This window comes from Amphiprion ocellaris, chromosome 11 (assembly GCF_022539595.1).
Source record: "Amphiprion ocellaris isolate individual 3 ecotype Okinawa chromosome 11, ASM2253959v1, whole genome shotgun sequence".
Classification (NCBI taxonomy): domain Eukaryota; kingdom Metazoa; phylum Chordata; class Actinopteri; family Pomacentridae; genus Amphiprion; species Amphiprion ocellaris.
In genome coordinates this window covers 35,661,220-35,681,810 of record NC_072776.1, presented here as the reverse complement: position 1 = coordinate 35,681,810, position 20,591 = coordinate 35,661,220, and the positions used below count along the sequence as shown (strand labels likewise).

Sequence of the window (20,591 nt, the reverse complement as noted above, 5' to 3'; positions counted from 1 at the left end):
GACCTCTGCTTTATTTTAAGAAAAAAAAATATAAAAGTTTATTCAAGTTTCAATTCCAGTTGTGGATTGGGGTGATACAGCATTGGAGTTTCCTGGGTCAGACTGCTCACTTTTCACAATAAGTAAATAAGTTGAGGTAAATAAAATATTTTCTAGGAAGCTGTTCAGCTATATTGCTCAGTGCTATGTTCAGTTGTGGTATCTTTTAACAAGACTATAATTAACTAAAAATACTGCATATCTTTTACAGTCTCCATACTGGCCAAAATAACTTTCATGAAAAATGAAGGACAGGTTTGTGTAACCTGTGAGATCAAACTCAGGGCATAAACCTCTCCATAGAAAACACTGCACTGCTTTGTGCTGCTGCTTTAACCACACAGGAATAACAAGGTGACTCAGGCGAGTGCATCCACATTGTTTTCCATCTGTCTGGCTGTGGAGGCTGAAAAGAAAACAACTTTGAAACTTAAAAACAAAAGCTGAGGGAACAAAACTCCCAAGTGGGAAATATGCTAATGATGGGCAGGATAACTGGAAAATGTGTCGAAGATAATGCTGAGTCTGTAAATGGGATAAATGAGTGGGGACTTCCACATAGGCATGTACTTTCCAGTTTCTTAAACTTCATTCTCTCTCTTTTTCATTTTATAACTAATTTAAGAATATAGCTTATACAAGTTCACTGTATTGCACCCTGTGCAATTCATCTTCAATAAATAAATAAATAAATAAATAAACTGAATTCACAATTTAAAGAGGACAGTCCAGTTTCCATCCATAGAGATACAGTCACAGTCGGTGTGGTCCAACTGACGGATCAAACTTCACTCTAATGTGCTCTGCATCAAACATCAGAGCTTGTTACTTCTCTGGATATTGTGTTTTGGATGCGTTACCAGAACATCTCCTGTTGTATTTTTAAGTTTAATGGACCAAATGTTTGGTATGACTCATAAATTCAAACATGACTATCGTGGACATGTTGGTGGAGCATGCGGGCATCTGGCTGCTTGATGGCACTCATTGACTGTCAGTCTTTACGTGTTAGCCCAGCGATTGACTGTTGATTGCTACATGTTAATCATACAAAATGACATCCTTTGTTTGGCATTGGATAAATTACCAGAACATCTCCAGTTTTTAAAAAAATATAATGGACCAAACATGACTATATTTGATGTGCTATTCTAACATGCTCTGCATGTTTTTGCCTGTAGCATCAACAAAATTGCCCAAGGACAGGAATGCGTGTCTGAATAGCTGTCAGTCTCTACGTATTGGCTCAGTGATCGACTAACTGTTGGTCGCTACATGTTAGCCTAGTGACTGACTGTTGGTCGCTACATGTTAGCCTAGTGATTGACTGTTGGTCGCTACTGTTAGCCTAGTGATTGACTGTTGGTCGCTACTGTTAGCCTAGTGACTGACTGTTGGTCGCTACATGTTAGCCTAGTGACTGACTGTTGGTCGCTACATGTTAGCCTAGTGATTGACTGTTGGTCGCTACTGTTAGCCTAGTGATTGACTGTTGGTCGCTACTGTTAGCCTAGTGACTGACTGTTGGTCGCTACTGTTAGCCTAGTGATTGACTGTTGGTCGCTACTGTTAGCCTAGTGACTGACTGTTGGTCGCTACTGTTAGCCTAGTGACTGACTGTTGGTCGCTACTGTTAGCCTAGTGATTGACTGTTGGCCGCTACTGTTAGCCTAGTGATTGACTGTTAGTCGCTACTGTTAGCCTAGTGATAGACTGTTGGTCGCTACTGTTAGCCTAGTGACTGACTGTTGGTCGCTACTGTTAGCCTAGTGACTGACTGTTGGTCGCTACTGTTAGCCTAGTGACTGACTGTTGGTCGCTACTGTTAGCCTAGTGATTGACTGTTGGCCGCTACTGTTAGCCTAGTGATTGACTGTTAGTCGCTACTGTTAGCCTAGTGATTGACTGTTGGTCGCTACTGTTAGCCTAGTGACTGACTGTTGGTCGCTACTGTTAGCCTAGTGACTGACCGTTGGTCGCTACTGTTAGCCCTAGTGACTGACTGTTGGTCGCTACTGTTAGCCTAGTGATTGACTGTTGGCCGCTACTGTTAGCCTAGTGATTGACTGTTAGTCGCTACACATTAGCCCAGTGACTGACTGTTGGTCTCTACATGTTAGCCCAGTGACTGACTGTTGGTCGCTACTGTTAGCCCAGTGACTGACTGTTGGTCGCTACTGTTAGCCTAGTGATTGACTGTTGGTTGCTACATGTTAGCCTAGTGACTGACTGTTGGTCGCTACTGTTGGCTCAGTGATCGACTAACTGTTGGTCGCTACTGTTAGCCCAGTGACTGACTGTTGGTCGCTACATGCTAGCCCAGTGATTGACTGTTGGTCGCTACGTTAGCCCAGTGACTGACTGTTGGTCACTACTGTTAGCCTAGTGACTGACTGTTGGTCGCTACATGTTAGCCCAGTGACTGACTGTTGGTCGCTACATGTTAGCCCAGTGACTGACTGTTGGTCGCTACTGTTAGCCTAGTGACTGACTGTTGGTTGCTACATGTTAGCAACACAGATTGACATTCATTGCTTGAATTTGGATGTGTTACCAGAACAATTCTTCTTGTATTTTCAAGTTTAATGGACCAAATGTTTGGCATGACTCATAAATACAAATATGATTATTGTGGACATGTTGGTGGAGCATGCAGGCATCTGACTGATTGATCACACTCTCATTGTAACGTGCTCTGCATGGATTTGCATGTAGCATCAACAAAACTGCCTAAGGACGGGACTGCATGTCTGAATAGCTGTTGGTCTCTACATGTTGCTCCAACAATCAACTGACAGTCAGTTGCTACTGTTAGTCCAGTGATTGACTGTTAGCCACTACACGTTAGCGACACAAAATGACATCCTTTGGTTTTGGATGCATTACCAGAACATTTCATGTTGTATTTTTCATTTTAATTTAACCTATATTTAAATATTTGACATGACTTATTAATACAAAATGATTATGTAGATAGTTTGGTGGAGCCTGTTTTAAAACTTATGCCTAATGTTGTCATAATTAGTGAAAAAAAAGCTTTTCTAGAAAAATCATATTATTAAAACACTAAAACACCTGAATTTAGAAATTTACATCATTTATTGACGTCAGTATGTACAATTAGCACATGTCCATGATGCGCCTCATGCTCATGAACCTCATGCCGCTCATTCCCATCTCCCTGAAGCTCCTGTACTCTCCGGGCCTCAGGTACATCATCCTGCCTCTGAAGTGGGGCTGCTCGTACATCAGCCAGTGGCCGTCCATCACCTGGGAGGACATGCAGTCGGACATGCGGTAACGGTCCATGATGTTGTCGCAGTCGTCCATCAGCTCAGACATCTGACCGGTGAAGTTCTCCCTCTCGTAAATCCTCATCCTGAACTGGCCTCTGTGCTGTTTGAAAAAGAAAACAACTAGTTAAACCACAATGTTGATTAAAAGGTATTGCTGTGGAGTGAGAGCATTCTTTAAATGTGTTCTACACCTACCATGGGGATCATACGGCAAGACCTGATACCACCGGTCATGCCCATCATGCTCATGTAGTCGGCGTACTCGCCCCTCCTCATGAAGAACTGATTTCCCATGAAGTTGGGGCGGTCGTAGACCATGAAGCAGCCACTCTCCACCCTGCAGGAGTGACACCTGCTCAGGTAGGAGGACATGTCAGGGCAGTCGCTCATGCACTCATAGGAGCGACCCTGGAAGTTCTTCTCCTCGTAGAAGATGATCTGAAAAAAGTAGCAAACTATTTTATTAACCTAAAGCTTCTATCACACTCCCAGATTACACATTTGCTAGGAAACTAACATTGTTTTTGCAACTGGTAGACTTTCCTACCTTGCCCATGTTGACTGCGGTGGTTGGTCAGATCTCTCAGAGAACTGTTTGAACTGATGCACTGCCTGTCTGCACAAGTTATATTTATACCTGGCAGGACACAAAGACTGTTTGCCCCTCCATTGTTTAAAGGCCTGACGCAGCAACCTACTATAGAAGCCTATAGAGTTTTGAGTTGCTTACCCATATATCAACAAGTTCACAACCTCTAAACACAATGTTCCTTTCACAAGAGTGTATTTCTTTCCAAAAAAAGTGATTCATTTGCTTACAGATGAGTGTGTCATGTATAGTGTAAAACTGTTGCTGGAAGCTGCACAATGCAGCTATTGATTCAGGCCAGTCAAAAGCCACAATTACTTCAGTTATAGCTTAATCTCATTTTGAATTGCCATGGACAACTAAGAGAAACTGAGCTAATATTTAGCAAAGCTAAATATTCAGTGAATCAAGATTTTTTTTTGTAAACAATAGATTTTGTTTAGATGATGAAACTATTTTTATTGTCATCTGATGGCTGATAAGATCAACTAATAAGTTAGTGTGAGTGTTGGAAAAAAAAATTCTAGGTTAAATAAGTCACTCCACAAATGTAACTTTTAACCAAAAAAAAAAATAGATATTTGAGATACCAAATATGTTGAAAGTCTTGAAGTCAACTTGCGCTTTTGATCTCTCAGGATGGAATTGCTAATAATGATATGGAGTTTTCAGAATTTCTGTAGCACCTGCGTCATCCTGTTGGACTGCACTTTGTGCCATTTGGGGCCAATAACTGAAATATTTGCTTTACACTCTACTCTGCATGTGAGGTCATTTTACATCCCTGTAAAGTCTCTAATGTGGATTAGGTGGAAACTTTTAGCAGAAAGAGGAAAGAAAAATGTACATCAAAGTATTTTTAAAATGCATTTTTGTAGTAGTAGTAGTAGGCCTCCATCAGTCACAGCTGACCATAGAGTACATGTTTGTTCTGAAGTAGTGGTCAGATGTATGCCTGGGCAGTGTTATATGGAAGACAGGCTGTTGCTCATGTAGCAGATCCCCCCTCCACATCACTTATGGTTCTAAAGGAACAGCAAGGCTATTACATAACAACTTCAATAACCTTCATCCCATTTCCAACTTGCCGTTCCTCTCAAAAATCCAGAGAAAACGGTTCAATTTAATTCAATTCAATTTTATTTATATAGCGCCAATTACAGTCAAATTGTCTCGAGATGCTTTCCAGAACCCATATGCCTGAACCCCCAGAGCAGCCCTAAGGAGACAGTGGCAAGGAAAACAGCCTTTTAACAGGGAAAAAAACCTCCAGCAGAACCCTGCTCTAATGTGCATCTCAAATCCACTCTCACGTCTCCAAAAACAACCTCTATGAACAGTTCCAGTCTGGTTTCCATCTCCATCACAGTACAGAAACAGCCCTACTCAAAATAACCAATGACCTCCTGATGGCAGCAGACTCCAGACTCTTATCCATACTCATACTCCTCGACCTGAGTGCAGCTTTTGACACCATCTCCCACTCCATCCTCCTCCATAGCCTGGCATCCATTGGTTTAGTATGCACACCTCTGGACTGGTTCTCATCATATCTCTCTGGCCATTCTCAGTTCATTCAGTTAAAAACTTTTACATCCTAGCCATATCTCCTCTCCTCTGGTGTTCCCCAAGGCTTTGTTCTCGGTCCTCTTCCTCATTTATCTCCTCCCCGTTGGCCATATTTTCTGTAAATATAGTTTCATTGCTATGTGGACGACACCCAGCTCTACCTTTCCACCAAAATTCCGCCAATTGCTAAATTTCCTTCTTTTAAACTTTTTGCATCTTTAAGATTTATATTGTTAATGTGAATATGTTTTAACTCTGTTTACTTTGTATGGTGTACTTGGATGTTTTGAAAGGCGCCTATAAATAAAATATATTATTATTAGTATTATTATTACAGTTTGGCACCAGTGCCACAACGATCTGCCTCAGTTATTCCAATTTTCCCTGAAGGTTTACTCCTGAAGCCTTTTCCTGACTGGATAAGGCTGCGGAGGTTTAAGATCAGAGTTTTCCTTCTCCCAGATGAGCTGCCTACCAAGGCTGATGAGTCCCATCTACCTAAAGCAACTGGTTTTAAGGTGCCAGCAACTCACTCTTCCCCCGTCTGCTGTTAGTAGAAGCCATTCCACCATGAGCAGGCCAGGAACTGGATTTTGTAGTCAGACGCTGTTTGGAGATGCATGTATTGGGGGCATTTAATAGATAGTGAGAGCTTATCCCCCTTATTATCCCCCAGCTATGACAGCCTTTAGAACTGTTTTTGTAGTGACATTCATTTCTGTTATACTATATAAATACCTTTTCTCTTCTATACTCTTGGTAATGTTTTGTAATAATTTTGTGGTAGCAGAATAGTTCCATAAAAAGATCAATTCCCTCAGTAAAGTATGCATCGTCCTCCCTCTGTCTCCATTTTTATGGAACTTTCATAAGTTTTTACCCAAAAAGAAAAGATTATAATAGTAGTGCTAGGAGGCCAAAATGGATGCACTTTATTTGAAAGGTAGCATCTTCTAGTTTTTAGTTTTCTAGTCTGATGTGTGTTTGGGCTCATTGTCTGGTTGAAACATCCAACTGTGTCCAAGATCAACCTTCTGCTGATGGTTTTAGGTTTTCCTGAAGAATGTGGAGGTGATCCTCCTTCTTCATTATTCCATTTACTTTGTGGAAAGCTCCAGTTTCACAGAGCATGATACTGCCACCACCATGCTTGATCTCAGGTTTGGTGCTCTTGGGGTTGAAGGCCTCACCTTCTATAGCTCAGATTTTGTTCCATCTGACCACAGAACATTCCTCAAAAAGGAGTTTTCTTCTTTCTCCTCAGCCTCTGAGTGTTCATGGTCGTTGTGGCTCATGTTTAGCAGTAAATTGCTAAAAGACAGCACTTGAGGAGAAAATTGAAGTAGTTGCAGCTTTATTTCTGTTGCATTAAATCAGGGGGAGTTGCAGTGAAGTTTGGAGTGAAGCTTCAATAACTAATCTGTGTCACTGACTCTTTGTTAAAGGCTGTCTGTTGATAATGTGATTTGGTGCAGAGTTAGTTACCTGTCTATTTTAGATGGCTTCTCTTTGTAGCGAATCATTTGTCTGATGAAGGTCTCACAACAAAACACTGTGAATAAATGTATTTTTTAAATTACACATTTTGCAGGAATCGGTTAGAAACTTTTCGCTCATCCCTCTCCTATACATTTAAACCTTACCAATAAATTGATTAACCAAAGAAAACACTTGAAATTTTTCGTTAGTTTACTAGTTATTTTTGTTTTTTAGTTTTTGTAGTTTCTTTAGTTTTGTAGTTACTGGTTTACCTACAACACCTGGAAGGGGCTATACATGCAGACAATTAAATTTGTAAACCCACAAGAAGACAAACATATTTACATCAAATACCTATGTGCAGAGTTTGTCCTGAGAAAACAAGACTCTTCAAGCAAATTGTGCAATTTGAAATCTTTATTTTCTACCAAGATGCAGTTTGTATATGCATGAAGGACTATGATGTATAGGGATGAGCCTCATGATCATTCACTGCCCCTGATGCCCTCCTCCCAACCCTGGCATCTCCATCAGACCTCCAAACAACCAGAGATACTCAAAGTAGGAATAGAAGCTTTATTCAGTGGAGTTTAGATGCAGGAGTCCATGATGCGCCTCATGCTCATGAACCTCATGCCACTCATTCCCATCTCCCTGAAGCTCCTGTACTCTCCGGGCCTCAGGTACATCATCCTGCCTCTGAAGTGAGGCTGCTCGTACATCAGCCAGTGGCCGTCCATCACGTTGCAGGACATGCAGTCGGACATGCGGTAACGGTCCATGATGTTGTCGCAGTCGTCCATCAGCTCAGTCATCTGACCGGCGAAGTTCTCCCTCTCGTAGATCCTCATCCTGAACTGGCCTCTGTGCTGTAGACGAAACATTTGAAACATGGTCAGGCAGCCATTCAGCGTTATCTGAGGGAAATGCAACCTGCAGCAGGGGTACCTACCATGGGGATCATACGGCAGGACCTGATGCACTCCCTCATGCCCATCATGCTCATGTAGTCGGCGTACTCGCCCCTCCTCATCAGATACTGGTTTCCCATGAAGTTGGGGCGGTCGTAGACCATGAAGCAGCCGCTCTCCACCCTGCAGGAGTGACACCTGCTCAGGTAGGAGGTGAGCTCAGGGCAGTCGCTGCTGGTCTCATAGTGGCGACCCTGGAAGTTCCTGTCCTCGTAGAAGATGATCTGAAAGGAACATTAGAGCCATTTTCAGAAGTTTTTTTTAATGACAAATTGAACCTGGATTGCAGTTTTATTGAACATGTAGATGGATGATTTCTGTGGTGGACCTACCCTGCCCATGGTCATGGTGGTTCTGGTTGCTCCTCAGGATTGAGCTGTGGCTGCTGTGTATTCCTGTTGCTGGTAACCGTTACTTTTATACTTGCTCCATGTGAAAAAGTATGTAGGGCTACTATTGTGCAAAGCCCTGAGCCAGCAACATGCCATAGAAGCCTACTGAGCAGTCAGGACACTAAAGGGTTATTATCTAACACTATACCACTCTGGGGGAAATGCAGGTACTCTATACATTGTACTGTATACATGCAGCATTGTTGTTGGATGTACAGAACATAAAGAGAAGCTTCTCTGTCTTCCACAGTGGATGGCATATGCACTTTACTTTTTTAAAAAAGTGGAATGAGTACATTTATGCAAGAAATATCAGGTAAAAAAGCTCAAAGATAAAAAGGTAAAAATGGTAAAACTGGATAAGTACAGGCAAATGAAGAACTTCCAAGAGGGTAATAATGAATGCATGGAGGTCTGTATGATCTCCAGCAGTTTCATGGAGTTTAAACCTGTATTTTGTTGCCTAATAGCATAGAGACAACTCAAACTTGATGTATGATAAGAGACAGAACGATGTGGTCATTCAGTCCATTCTTCTTTGAGTTTGCTGTCAGTCATTAACAATTACATGAACCTTTAACAGCCAAAATCCAAGAGATTTGGGGCACTTGTTGAAATAAAAAACTAAATGTTTAGTGCTTTTTGCTAATACAGTTTGATAATTTACCAGTTGGAAACCCAAACTGAGCCGGACACATGGAAGAGAAGTTATTTTTACTGTTTAGTTTTGAATTATTGTTTTACTTTTATAAACTTTAGTTATGAAATGTGGGTTTTAGTATGTGGTCATTACCTCTTTTCCTTCGTTAACCATGACCTGTTGTCATAATCACCACCTTAGGTTATGGGTCTGTTTTCTGAATTAAAATCTCTTTCACTGGTTTGTGGTAATTGATGGCATTTCTGTAGACATTAGCAGAGATTTCAATGAAAATAAATTAAGCTGCGGTACTTGTATCACGCTATTTTAGCATTGTCTAGCTGGACTGAATAACTGTTGTAGACCGAATGCAGTCTCTCCAGGTCTAACGGAACATTTTGGATATTCTCATTCTTCTAGGACAAATGAAGTCATGTTTATCGTTCACACATCTCCCATTACAGCTGCTGTTGTCTGCAGCTAAATTGAGATGACTTGTAGTTCTAGTTTCAGTCATATTTCTCTTTCAAGATATCTTCAGCACCTCTCTAGTTGACATATCTTCATTGTCCATTTTAGATTCTTAGATTAACCCTCCTGTTGTCTGTAAATTTGCAAAACCTTCAGGAAGAAAATTCCAATAATTCCTTAAAAGTTTCCCTTAAAAGTTTTATTTTTTTTTTAAAATCCCCCAAATTTGGCAAGAAAATTCTTGTAAATATTTTCAAAAAATGAGTAAAAATCTTCCCCTAAAAAATCCTAAAAATATCTAAAGTGATTCCATATATGTATTAATAAAAGTTCTAAAATTTTCTTTAAGAACATTTTTAACATTTCTTTTTTCCACCAAAAAATGTTCAAAAATTTCCCAAAAATGCTGAAAATGTGGACATCAGAAGTTTCACTGTGAAAATATTTTTTTTTTCTCCACATTTCCAAACTTTAAAACGGGTCAATTTTGACCCGCAGGATGGCATGAGGGTTAAGTTTGAACTGATCAGAATGACATAGAACCTTAGAACGGAATTATGACAAGCACAGACGGAATTACAGATATTTTAAATTAAAATGTTCACTTGATAAAACAATATTGCAGATGATGTGAGAAGCTACGACAATAGCAGTAGGAAGCAGCTCACTTTTCAAACACACTACAGTCCGGAAGCCATGTATGGTTTCCGTTTTGCCACCATGTCAGAGCCGCCTGAGGTCAAAGTTCCATTTGATTTTGACCACAAGTCTCTAACTGATGAGCTCTTTGGATTTGACTGGATTTTTTAAACAACAGCAGCCGCTATTACCTCAGCTAATGGTTCAGACGCTCTGCTGGGCCAACATCCAATGGGAATCAGACTAGTCATGAGGACATTTGAGATATCTACAGCTCCTTGTGAAAAGTACAACCAGAATTTCAGATGTCTTTAACTGTGGTTTGATGTTACAGATATCTGGAATAAAATCAAATACTTATCACTACATTATTGCTACATCAGTCATCATGGCATCTGTTAGATTTTCTTCTGCTCTCAGTGCTCACATGTACTGCATTATTAAAGAAATATTCCCAATTAACATCTCATATTTACATTACTGTTTAAAACTTTGGGGTCACTTAGAAATTTCCATATTTTAAAAAGAAGAGCTGTTTTTTCAATGCAGATACCATTAAATGAATGATAAATCCAGTGTAGACATTGTTAATGTGGTAAATGACTATTGTAGCTAGAAACGACTGATTTTTAATGGAATATCTCCATAAGGGTACAGAGGAACATTTCCAGCAACCATCACTCCTGTGTTCTTATGCTACATTGTGTTAGCTAATGGTGTTGAAAGACTCATTGATGATTAGAAAACCTTTGTGCAGTTATGTTAGCACATGGATAAAAGTGGGAGTTTATCTGGAAGACATGGAATTGTCTGGGTGACCCCAAACTTTAGAATGGTAGTGTAGGTCAACTTTAACTATTATAGAGCAACTTTAGCTATTGTAGAGCAACTTTAACTAATATAGAGCAACTTTATTCATTGCCTCGGTGACCTCAAACTTGTTTATGTATTTTTGTTTCTGTTGTGGACTGTGAAATAATGACTGAAACTCATTCGGACTACATGATAACCAGCGGTCAGCACCAAGCTGCAGCTAAAACCCTGGTTTTATAAAAGTTAAAGACAGCTATTCTGTGAATTCAGTGATATTTGCACAGAATTTGAAGCTTCTACTAAAGTTAATGAAAACGTGCAGAGAAATGTTGCTGGTCTGTGCTGATAAATATCTGGCATGTCCGTGTTGTAGTTTAACATACAAACTGAACATTTTCACTTTGTTAAAGGCTTGACTAGAGTTTGGCTTTCTTTTGAGGTTGCACTACTGACAAATAGTATTCTCTGTTTTTAATGAAGTTTTTACATGTTGGCAGTATAACGCTACAGTTTTGTACTTTAAAATGTAAACCTTTGTTTGCATTTCTTACTGTGCTGCATTCTGTCACATACAGTCTGTCACAAAAAACTGAATGTCAGTGAAATGGAGAATTTGCTTTTGTGGAGGAAAATAAATGTTTTAACCGAATATTAGGTAAAATAGTTAATAGGGGGCTGAACAGTGGCTTGGTGGTAAGCACTGTCGCCTTGCAGCTATCCCCGGTTAGATCCCTAGTTCGTGTCCCGGCCTTCCTGGGGTCTTTCTACATGGAGTCTCCATGTTCTTCAGGTTCTCCAGCTTCTTCAGCTTCTTCCCACAGTCCAAAAACATGCTGAGGTTAATTGGTGATTCTAAATTGTCTGTAAGTGTGAGTGTTTGTCTCTATGTGTAGCCCTGTAATAGACTGTTACCTGTCCAGGTGAACCTTCACCCTCAGTCAGCTGGGATAGACTCCACCCCCCATGACCCTAATGAGGATTAAAATGGTGTATAGATGATGGATGGATGGATGGATGGATGGATGGATAGATGGATGGATAATGGATGGATGGATGGATGGATGGATGGATTGATGGATAATGGATGGATGGATGGATGGATTGATGGATAATGGATGGATGGATGGATGAATAGATGGATGGATAATGGATGGATGAATAGATGGATGGATGAACAGATCGATGGATGGATGGATTGATGGATAATGGATGGATGATGGATGGGTGGATGGGTGGATGGGTGAATAGATGGATGATAGATGATGGATAGATGGATAGATGGATGATTGATGGATAATGGATGGATGGATAATGGATGGATGGATGAATAGATGGATTGATGGATAACGGATGGATGAATAGATGATTGATGATGGATGGATGAATAGATGGATGGGTGAACAGATGGATGGATGGATGGATGGATTGATGGATAATGGATGGATGATGGATGGGTGGATGGATGAATAGATGGATGGATGGATGGATTAATGGATGATGAATAGATGGATGGATGTATAGATGGATGGATAGTTGGATGATGGATGAATAGATGCATGCATGGATGATGGATGGATGGATGGATGGATGGATGGATGAACAGATGGATGGATGGATGGATGGATGGATGAACAGATGGATGGATGGATGAACAGATGATGGATTGATGGATGGATGAACAGATGGATGGATGGATGGATGATGGATGGATGGATGGATGGATGGATGGATGGATGGATGGATGGATGGATGGATGATGGATGGATGAACAGATGGACGGATGGATGGATGGGTGAATAGATGGATGGATGATGGATGATGGATAGATGGATAGATGGATGATTGATCAATAATGGATGGATGGATTGATGGATAATGGATGGATGGATGAATAGATGGATGGATGGATGGATTGATGATAATGGATGGATGGATGAATAGATGGATGGATGGATAATGGATGGATGAATAGATGATGGATGATGGATGGATGAATAGATGGATGGGTGAACAGATGGATGGATGGATAGATTGATGGATAATGGATGGATGATGGATGGGTGGATGGATGAATAGATGGATGGATGGATTAATGGATGATGAATAGATGGATGGATGTATAGATGGATGGATAGTTGGATGATGGACGAATAGATGCATGCATGGATGATGGATGGATGGATGGATGAACAGATGGATGGATGATGGATTGGATTGATGGATGGATGAACAGATGGATGGATGGATGGATGATGGATGGATGGATGGATGAACAGATGGATGGATGGATGAATGATGGATGGATGGATGGATGGATGGATGGATGGATGGATGGATGATGGATGGATGGATGAACAGAAGGATGGATGGATGGATGGATGGATGGATGGATGGATGGATGGACGAATAGATGGATGGACGAATAGATGCATGCATGGATGATGGATGGATGGATGGATGAACAGATGGATGGATGATGGATTGGATTGATGGATGGATGAACAGATGGATGGATGGATGGATGATGGATGGATGGATGGATGAACAGATGGATGGATGGATGAATGATGGATGGATGGATGGATGGATGGATGATGGATGGATGGATGGATGAACAGAAGGATGGATGGATGGATGGATGGATGGATGGATGGATAGATGGATGGATGGATGATGGATGGATGGATGGATGAACAGATGGATGGATGGATGGATGGATGGATGGATGGATGGATAGGTGGATGGATGGATACAACACCAACACCTCTTGATTCAGGTAGAGCAGTAAATTGAAGAAACGTCTGGAAAATCAGTTGAAATTCACTTTTTAATGTTACGAGCATCAAATAACAACACATTTCATCGGTGGAAGAAGGAGTCTGTGGAGTACAGCGGTTAAAACAGCAGATCCAGTTGGATCCAGCTGATCATTTGTACAGTTATCTAATTGTGCAGCCAAAATGTCACTCCTGGAAACTAAACCCAAATGATGAATTCTTTGTAGAGATTTGGACAATTTATTAAAATGTATTGGTAACATCTTCAGGTCTGCCTAACAGGACTCCATGATGCGTCTGATGGATCCGATCCTCATGTCCATGGGGCCCATCCCCATGTCCCTCATGCTCCTGTACTCTCCAGGCCTCAGGTACATCATCCTGCCTCTGAAGTGGGGCTGCTCGTACATCAGCCAGTGGCCGTCCATCACCTGAGCAGACTGGCAGTCGGACATTCGGTAACGTTCCTGGATGTTGTCGCAGTCGTCCATCAGCTCAGACATCTGACCGCTGAAGTTCTCCCTCTCGTAGATCCTCATCCTGAATGGACCTCTGTGCTGTGAAATGAAAAGACCATCATTTTATGATTAAAAAGCTTCTTTTGTCCTGTCGATGTTGATTTTTGGTACATTTCCTTAATTTGCAGTGTTGGTTAAATGGTACTCTCATGGTCAGTTTATGGTGTCCGGATACAGCAAACCACGAGCTAGTGTTCTCCACGCTTTTACAAAAGTAGCTTCTGATGTAGTAAACTATTTCTACGATGTTGTGTTGGAGTTTTCCTTTTAAGTTTGTAGATAACAATGGAGTCAACGTGATATTTTTAATGTTTGATAGATGGCAACCACTTGGATAAAAATCCAGACACACTCCAAAAACAAAAACAGAACAGTTTGTCTTTTTGAGTAATGAAAACTTAAAGTGAAGTTATGTCCAACCAACAAACTAGACTGAGTCATGAGAAAAAACTTTACCTCTACGTTCAAAGTTATTTCAATTACCAGCCTTAACCATCTGAAATCATCCAGTTAAGACAGGGAACAGGACTTGAAATCCTTACAGCCACAATACCTTACTAATCATAACCTTAACTAATTCAGAAAGTAGATTTTGTTGTTGCAATGATCCATATTTTGTCAACTCAACACTGTAGAGCAACTTTAACTAATACAGAGCAACTTTAACTAATATAGAGCAGCTTCATTATAGAGCTACTTTAAGTAATAATATCAACTTTAGCTAGCATAGAACAATTTCAACTAATATAGAGCAGCTTCAACTCATTTTAGAGCAATTTTCACTCATTTACAGCAACTTTAACTCATTATAGAGCAACCTTAATTCATTTTAGAGCAACTTTAAATAATATAGAGCAACTTTAACTCATCAACACTACCATTCAAAGGTTTGGGTTCTCTTAGAAATGTCCTTATTTTTGAAAGAAAAGCCATTTTTTTCAATGAAGATAACATTAAATGAATGATAAATCCAGTGTAGACATTGTTAATGTGGTAAATGACTATTGTAGCTGGAAACAGCTGATTTTTAATGGAATATCTCCATAGAGGTACAGAGGAACATTTCCCGCAACCATCACTCCTGTGTTCTAATGCTACATTGTGTTAGCTGATGGTGTTGAAAGGCTCATTGATGATTAGAAAACCCTTGTGCAGTTATGTTAGCACATGAATAAAAGTGGGAGTTTTACTGGAAAACATCGAATTGTCTCGATGACCCCAAACTTTAGAACGGTAGTGTAGGTCAACTTTAACTAGCATAGAGCAACTTTAGCTAATATAGAGCAACTTTAGCTAATATAGAGCAACTTTAGCTAATAAAGAGCAACTTTAGCTAATAAAGAGCAACTTTAACTAATATAGAGCAACTTTAGCTAATATAGAGCAACTTTAGCTAATAAAGAGCAACTTTAACTAATATAGAGCAACTTTAACTGATATAGAGCAACTTTAGCTAATAAAGAGCAACTTTAACTAATATAGAGCAACTTTTAATATAGAGCAACTTTAATTCATCTATACTGCTGTTCAAAAGTTTAGGGTCACTTAGAAAAATGTGAAACTTGTGAACAGTAGTATATATTATCCCCAGTAATGTTACCGTAACACAGATTTACCCTAGTTTCTATTTCTATCTTTAACTTTACGTGAACAGCAGCTGACGGTGGGTGGTGGTGGAGGTTCCTACCATGGGAATCATGCGACAGGACCTGATGCAGTCACTCATGCTCATCCCCATGAGCCTCTGGTTGTCGGGGTACTCTCCCCTCCTCACCAGCATCTGGTGGCCCATGAAGTTGGGCCTCTCGTAGACCATGAAGCAGCCGCTCTCCACCCTGCAGGAGTTACACCTGCTCAGGTAGGAGGTGAGCTCGGGGCAGTCGCTGCTGGTCTCATAGGAGCGACCCTGGAAGTTCCTGTCCTCATAGAAGATGATCTGCAAGTAAAAAAAAGCTTAAATTACAGCCTGAATGGTTATTTATTAGCTGGAATTCCAACAACAAAACACTGCTCTCTTACTCTGCCCATTGTGCTGTTCGATCCTTTCCCTGGTGCTGCTTTGCCCGGTCAGACCCGCTCTGACTTTTATACCCATCATGATGCCTAAATGATCTATGGAGCCATTGTTTCAAACATCTTACTCAGCAGCGTAGCATACAGGGCTATAATGTTTGTTAAATCTCTCAGTAAATGGTTATTATTCCAGACTGTATGCATCTGGTGCAGTGCCAACAGCAGCTGTCCTATGGGGGACAGGTGGTGGACAGCAGCTCTTTGTCTGACAGACGCTCTGCTATACTCTCATGGTACACATCACTCCTTCATAGGATCCACAAAACTAAGCTAAACTGTACGCAAAAAATATCTCATAGGGATTCTTATGGTCAAATATTGTTAGTGACTCTGGAGTTTAGCAAGAATGGTGATTTTTAATTTATTTTCCACTGAAACAAAGTTAAAAATGTTGATCTGTACCAATCTGGAGGATGGAACATGTAGGCCAGGAAACCCAGCATGCTTCATCCATGCTGGTGTGTTGTGACACATTGGATCAAAAAAGTCACAGTTCATGAGATTTTGGTACTGCACTGCATCATATCTAGAGTTAGAGAAAATGAATTATGACTGCATGTGAGCCCCAAAGTTCACCCACAAACTAGGGATGTCACAATCAAGTTGGGTTTTTTGGAAATAAGTGTTAGATGGTAAATGTAAGATTAGAGGGTAAATGTAGTATTAGAGGGTAAATGTAGTGTTAGAGGGTAAATATAGTATTAGAGGGTAAATGTAGGGTTAGAGGGTAAATATAGTACTAGAGGGTAAATGGAGTACTAGGGGGTAAATGTAGTACTAGAGGGTAAATGTAGTATTAGAGGGTAAATGTAGCATTAGAGGGTAAATGTAGTATTAGAGGGTAAATGTAGTACTAGAGGGTAAATGGAGTACTAGGGGGTAAATGTAGTACTAGAGGGTAAATGTAGTATTAGAGGGTAAATGTAGTATTAGAGGGTAAATGTAGTGTCTGATGGTAAATGTAGCACTAGAGGGTAAATGTAGTACTAGATGGTAAATGTAGTGTTAGAGGGCAACTGTAGTATTAGAGGGTAAATGTAGTATTAGAGGGTAAATGTAGTGTTAGAGGGTAAATGTAGTATTAGAGGGTAACTGTAGTATTAGAAGATAACTGTAGTATTAGAGGGTAAATGTATTATTAGAAGGTAAATGTAGTACTAGAGGGTAAATGTAGTACTAGAGGGTAAATGTAGTGTTAGCGGGTAAATTTAGTATTAGAGGGTAACTGTAATGTTAGAGGGTAACTGTAGTGTTAGAGGGTAAATGTAGTACTAGAGGGTAAATATAGTATTAGAGGATAAATGTAGTACTAGAGGGTAAATGGTGTTACAGGGTAAATGTAGTATTAGAGGGTAAATATAGTACTAGAGGGTAAATGTAGTATTAGAGGGTAAATGTAGTATTAGAGGGTAAATGTAGTGTCTGATGGTAAATGTAGCACTAGAGGGTAAATGTAGTACTAGATGGTAAATGTAGTGTTAGAGGGCAACTGTAGTATTAGAGGGTAAATGTAGTATTAGAGGGTAAATGTAGTGTTAGAGGGTAAATGTAGTGTTAGAGGGTAACTGTAGTATTAGAAGATAACTGTAGTATTAGAGGGTAAATGTATTATTAGAAGGTAAATGTAGTACTAGAGGGTAAATGTAGTACTAGAGGGTAAATGTAGTGTTAGCGGGTAAATTTAGTATTAGAGGGTAACTGTAATGTTAGAGGGTAAATGTAGTGTTAGAGGGTAAATGTAGTACTAGAGGGTAAATATAGTATTAGAGGATAAATGTAGTACTAGAGGGTAAATGGTGTTACAGGGTAAATGTAGTATTAGAGGGTAAATATAGTATTAGAGGGTAAATGTAGTGTTAGAGGGTAAATGTAGTGTTAGAGGGTAAATGTAGTACTAGAGGGTAAATATAGTATTACAGGGTAAATGTAGTATTAGAGGGTAAATGTAGTGTTAGAGGGTAAATGTAGTACTAGATGGTAGGATGTACTGTAGTAAACCTGTATTCTCAACATGATGTCAGTAAATGTAGATCAGCTGTAGTCCCTGGTTGTTCCACCGGGTGGAGCTTCCTAGTGTTTAATACTGTAGAGACCAGAGGAGGTGTCACTCAGATTACAGTTGATGTTAAAGCAGAGAGCATTGTGGGAGTTAAGCTAGCAACGGGCACCATGACAAAGACTTCTGTGGGGGTTAATGACCTCCAACCAGAGCTCAACAGGTTCGTTCCTACATCCCAGTGCCAGACTTAACAGGGCCACAATGTTGTGTGTCTGTTGACTGAAACAGTAATATCAGCAGAGAACAGATGTCCACTTTGCTCAGTTTGTGTGACTGATTATTCAATTGATTTAGAAAATTATTCAAAATTTGCATCCTGAGTGTTTTGCCATTAATTGTGCTCTCCATTTACAAACTTGTGTGACAGCGGACATAATCAAATAAGATCAGTAATCAGTTAAAAAATGCTTTGGTCGGTTCTAGATCAGATTGGAACAGTCCTTCCATATTTGATATTAGTATATATTAACTATATAAGTACAAATATGTCAGTGATCTGGGGCTTTAGATGGGAAATATTTTACTTTGTACTCCACAACATTTAATTAATATCTACAGTAAATAGCTGCCTCTGAAATTATAGATTTTACAGACAGAAACATACTAAGTCTGATTATACATAAATGCATCACGAATCTGAATTTATTTTATTTCCTAGCAAAAAAGAACATTTCAAATACAAGATCTTCGAAGGAAAATTGGTCCTAGCAGAGGGAACAGACAAAGAAAGATTCAAACAAACCGGTTGATTTAAGATACAAGGATTGGCGCTACCTCACCCAAAATAGGTAGACCAAGGCCCACTTCTGAAACAAGGTCCAAGGTAGGGAGTGTGCTGGAAGCATCTGGTGGCCGAGCCATGGTCCATGGGGCTCAGTCAGGTACAGCATGAAAAAACACATGGGGCCGTCACTGAGTGGACTCACCACTTAAAAGGAACAGGAGCTGGTATGGGAGGTGAAGCAGTACACAGCAAATGTTCTGGAAGCAAAGTCTCGGAAAGGGGTAGGTCTATCTCCTCATCTGGAGCTGACCAGAATGAAAGGCTGGTGAGTGTAGGGATACTCACAGCCCCTTGCTGAGTGCTTCTGTGTTGGTTATCACTGGAGAACCAGAGGATTGCCTTTCTGCAATGGCATGTCACTGATTGGAAGATCACTGTCTGTGCTTATGCACCAAACAGAGCACTAGGCCTTCATGGAGTCTCTAGGTGGTGTCCTACAAGGAGTTCCACCATAGTTCTCCTGTTGGTTTTCAGCGCTAATGTGGGCAATGATGGAGAAATCTGAAGGTGGGTGATTGGGAGGGAACCTCTGCCTGATCTGAACCAGAGTGGTGTTCTGTTATTGGACTTCTGTACTAAGTGCAGATTGGCAATAATGAAGACCATGGTCAAGAATAGGGTTGCTCATAAGTGTGCCTGCTAACAGAGGCCCCTAGATGTCCTGAAACAGTAGATGGCACAGAAGGGCTGCCTCTGTGGTATTTGTGGAACAAAAACGGGTGTAGGAAGGACTTTCGGTTGGGAAGTTCTCTGAAACCAGTCGACGCCTAAGGAAGGAAAAGCAGTGATGGACCCAGTCTCAGATTCAGGGGGAGGAATGAGGATTCCATCCTGGCTCTTGAACATTGGACCAGTGCTTTACCTTTTCAGAGTTGCTTTGGGGACAACCATGTCCTCCAAAAAACGGAGCCCTGTAGGAGGTACTGATGGGGTGCCAAGGCCATTGTTACGAGCCATTTGGTCCTTGTAGAACAAAAAGTGAGAGCTGTGTTTGTGGTCTCGGCTCAAACGTAAACATGTTTCTGGTAGGTGTTGGACTGATTTCCCCCTTACCTCCGACCTGGTTTGTGATATTCATGGACAGGCTGGTTTAGAGAGGGTTTGAGCAGGTGGTTTCAGGAGAGTCCAGTTTATAAACCTCAGGATAGTGTCTCTGCTGAAATAGAAGCTGTGCGCAGGCCCTGGCTCAGGGACACATTACCTGACTTTATCTTGGATTTCATTAACACCTCTACCCCCCAGTCTTCATGCCAGCTTCTCAGTTGGCCAGTCAGCACCCAGATTCCCACCCTACTTGCCCCATGCCATTTACTTACCCAACCAGCCACCAGCCTACGGATTCTCTGCCAGCTCCAGAATTAGACAGCCTTGGGCCTGCCAGCTTCAGGCTAACACCTCAGGCAGTTAGAGTAGATTGGAATAGCTTCCAACCTGTCAGCCTCCATAGAGTTTCACCCCCTATGTTGGCTAACCTTGAGCCTT

At 40.7% G+C, this 20,591-nt stretch overlaps 3 protein-coding genes across 3 annotated transcripts; all 3 read right to left on the bottom strand.

Moving 5' to 3' along the window:
* Positions 1-3,119: 3,119 nt before the first annotated feature.
* LOC111586597 (gamma-crystallin M3-like) lies at positions 3,120-4,027 on the bottom strand. Its single transcript, XM_023296351.3, has 3 exons — positions 3,883-4,027; positions 3,531-3,773; positions 3,120-3,435 (listed from the first exon to the last, which is right to left on the bottom strand). Exons 1-3 carry the CDS (start codon positions 3,889-3,891, stop codon positions 3,160-3,162), a joined length of 528 nt encoding a protein of 175 aa, XP_023152119.1. The 5' UTR covers positions 3,892-4,027; the 3' UTR covers positions 3,120-3,159.
* Positions 4,028-7,534: 3,507 nt separating this feature from the next.
* On the bottom strand, positions 7,535-8,423 carry LOC111586599 (gamma-crystallin M3-like). The gene is made up of 3 exons (XM_023296353.3): positions 8,276-8,423; positions 7,925-8,167; positions 7,535-7,841 (listed from the first exon to the last, which is right to left on the bottom strand). The coding sequence occupies exons 1-3, from the start codon at positions 8,288-8,290 to the stop codon at positions 7,563-7,565; spliced, it is 537 nt and encodes a 178-aa protein (XP_023152121.1). The 5' UTR covers positions 8,291-8,423; the 3' UTR covers positions 7,535-7,562.
* A 5,284-nt stretch (positions 8,424-13,707) lies between these two features.
* LOC111586605 (gamma-crystallin M3-like) lies at positions 13,708-16,350 on the bottom strand. Its single transcript, XM_023296361.3, has 3 exons — positions 16,213-16,350; positions 15,881-16,129; positions 13,708-14,232 (listed from the first exon to the last, which is right to left on the bottom strand). The coding sequence occupies exons 1-3, from the start codon at positions 16,219-16,221 to the stop codon at positions 13,951-13,953; spliced, it is 540 nt and encodes a 179-aa protein (XP_023152129.2). The 5' UTR covers positions 16,222-16,350; the 3' UTR covers positions 13,708-13,950.
* Positions 16,351-20,591: the final 4,241 nt, after the last annotated feature.

Bases quoted from the DNA above. Each gene is read 5' to 3' on its own strand.
- LOC111586599 (XM_023296353.3), bottom strand. The intron at 7,842-7,924 runs GTAGGTACCCCT...TTTCGTCTACAG, and splicing joins CCTGCCGTATGATCCCCATG to CACAGAGGCCAGTTCAGGAT.
- LOC111586597 (XM_023296351.3), bottom strand. The intron at 3,436-3,530 runs GTAGGTGTAGAA...TTTTTCAAACAG, and splicing joins CTTGCCGTATGATCCCCATG to CACAGAGGCCAGTTCAGGAT.
- LOC111586605 (XM_023296361.3), bottom strand. The intron at 14,233-15,880 runs GTAGGAACCTCC...TTCATTTCACAG, and splicing joins CCTGTCGCATGATTCCCATG to CACAGAGGTCCATTCAGGAT.